Here is a 2,639-nt window from a genome sequence, read left to right as displayed (position 1 = left end):
TGTTCATGCGGAGGCCAGAGGGCAAGCTCAGGAATTGTTCCTCAGATACTGTCTACAAGAGTTGTTTTGCTTTTTTTTTTAACACAGTGTATCTCATTGGCCTTTAAATTGTCAAAGTTGATTGGCCAGTGATCCCCAATCCAGCTCTGGGTTTGCAGGCAGGCACAGCTACACCGGGGATTTTACATGAGAGTTCTGTGGATCAAATTCAGGTCCCTGTGTTCTCAAGATAAACACTTCACCAGCTGGGCTTTCTCACTGGTCCTGGTCATTCTGTATAAGGACTTTCCTCTGCTTTTCTCCCTGTGTAACTCAAGTCCAGAGAAAGTTGGCGTTGAAACCCAGCTTACTTAAAGTTCATCCCCTTTACTAAGCACTAAGTGTTTTGCTAGTCTCTTCATGGCTGCCTGCATCTCCTGGTTTCTGAGTGTGTAGATCATGGGGTTGAGCATGGGGGTCAAGACTGTGTAGCTGATGGACACAGCCTTGTCCAAGGGAAAGGGAGTGAACGGCCGGGAATAGATATAGATGCAGGGGATGAAAATCATAGACACCACGATGATGTGGGTGGTGCAGGTGGAGGCCGCCTTCCTCCTTGCCTGCCCTGAGTGAGACCTCAGCATCACCAGGATGACAGTGTAAGAGATGAGAAGCAGGAGGAACCAGATGAGGACCAGCATCCCACTGTTGGAGATCATGAGGAACTCCAGCAGGGAGGTGTCCGTGCAGGCAAGTCTCAGCACTTGGGGGACATCACAATAGAAATTATCCAGGACATTGGGGCCACAGAAGGGTAGTGGGAGCATCAGAGACAGCTGGACAATGGAATGGGCAAAGCCTCCTATCCAGGCAGCCACCACCAGCCCCACGCACAGCCTGGTGTTCATGATGGAGATGTAGTGGAGGGGTCGGGAGATGGCTATGTAGCGGTCGTAGGCCATCACGGAGAGGAAGAAGACAGTCCCACCGCCCAGGAGGTGGAAGAAGAAGATCTGGACCATGCAGCCCTGGTAGGAGATGGTCTTGGTCTCATGAAAGAAGTCCATCAACATCTTGGGGGAGGTGACTGTGGAATAGCTGAGGTCTATGACAGCCAGGTTTCGGAGTAGAAAATACATAGGCATGTCCAGCCGGGGGTCAAATGTCACAGTGACCATGATAAGGAGGTTCCCCACCACAGTGGTGATGTAGACAAACAGGAACACCACGAACAGGAGTTTTTGGAGTTCTTGAGTCTGTGAGAACCCTAACAGAATAAATTCTGACACCCATGTGATGTTCTGGGGTTCCATGGGGCCCTCCCCTTGTGCCTAGAGAGAGATGACACCAAGTAAAACATTGTGAGTTCAGTCAGGATTTTTGTTTGCTTGCTTGCTTGCTTGCTTTGGAGGATCAAGATTGGTTGGTCAAAGTGATTTCAAGGTATGGCTTGACAGAGCTTCCTGGGAAGATAAAGACTGCCGAATTCCTGCAGGCTTAGCTCCCTGGCCACATCTGGTCATAGCCATCGATAGGTAAGCTCCCTGCTCCCCTGGACCACAGTGTATTTGTGCGACTGTTTATTTCTAACTCTTTTTTATACAGGCATATGGCCTTGTGAAATCTAGCTTTCACAAATCTGCTTGAATCTATTAGTAAATAAACATGTCATTGCATACCTGGGACCGCAGGCCCAGCCACCTATGAGCATAAATCATGAGAGGGTACAGAGACTAAGGACCTTAGGTAAACAGAGGCTTCATGGTAGGAATTTGGGGGCGGGGTATGCAGAGAGGTGTGTGTGCTAAGAAAGTGTGATGCACTGCACACCGACACACACACACACGTGGAAGAAGAGGCAAGCAGATGATGTTGGATAATGAGTGGGGATGATTCACACTGCTCATATTTTCCTACTTCTGTGGTTCTCTAATGGCGTGTATGCTTCTGCTGCTGAGTAACTTAAGCTCAGGACAAAGTAATTTCCCCGGAAACTCTCATACTATGTATTCAAATCTTATGCAAATACTCTGTAGACACATCATGCTAGGCAATCTTTGTGACATTTTCAAATTTAAGTATGGTGAGTGAAGAGATGACTCAGCAGTTCAAAGCACTTCCTGCTCATTCAAAGGACCCAAGTTTAGCTTCCAGTCCCCATGTGGAGTGGCTCACGACTTCCTGTAGGGTCAGGAGATTTGATGCTCTTCTCTGGCCTCTTTAGGCCCTGCATTCACACATTTACACACAGATATAATTACAAGTAAGATTCCAGTATGATGAGTAGGGACTGGTAGGAAATACAAGACAGAGTTCTTCATAAGATTATCTACATCAATGGGCGGTGGTGGTGTGCACCTTTAGTCCCAGCACTCAGGAGGCAGAGCTGGACAGATCTCTGAGTTCAGCTTGGTCTATAGAGAAAGTTCCAGGACAGCCAGGGCTACACAGAGAACTCCTGTCTCAAATAAACAAACAAATTATCTACATCTATGAGGCATAACAATCCCCTAAATATTATCATGTTAATCATCATGTGACATCTTTATTTATCTTCAAGTATTTGTGTAAAAGAGATGTTCCAGGAAGACGCAGTCTGTTTACCCTGTGACTTCCCTATCCCCTGAAAGGGGGGGGCGGATCTCTGTGAGTTCAAGGCT

At 47.4% G+C, this 2,639-nt stretch overlaps 1 protein-coding gene across 1 annotated transcript; it reads right to left on the bottom strand.

Annotated features, from left to right (window-relative positions):
* Positions 1-350: 350 nt before the first annotated feature.
* On the bottom strand, positions 351-1,292 carry LOC146893241 (olfactory receptor 4D1). The gene has a single exon (XM_085694450.2). The coding sequence runs from the start codon at positions 1,290-1,292 to the stop codon at positions 351-353; it is 942 nt and encodes a 313-aa protein (XP_085550576.2).
* Between the last annotated feature and the right edge of the window lie 1,347 nt (positions 1,293-2,639).

The sequence above is a fragment of the Myodes glareolus genome, chromosome 9, assembly GCF_982192425.1.
Source record: "Myodes glareolus chromosome 9, mMyoGla1.1, whole genome shotgun sequence".
Lineage (NCBI taxonomy): Eukaryota > Metazoa > Chordata > Mammalia > Rodentia > Cricetidae > Myodes > Myodes glareolus.
This window is presented reverse-complemented; position numbering and strand designations above follow the sequence as displayed.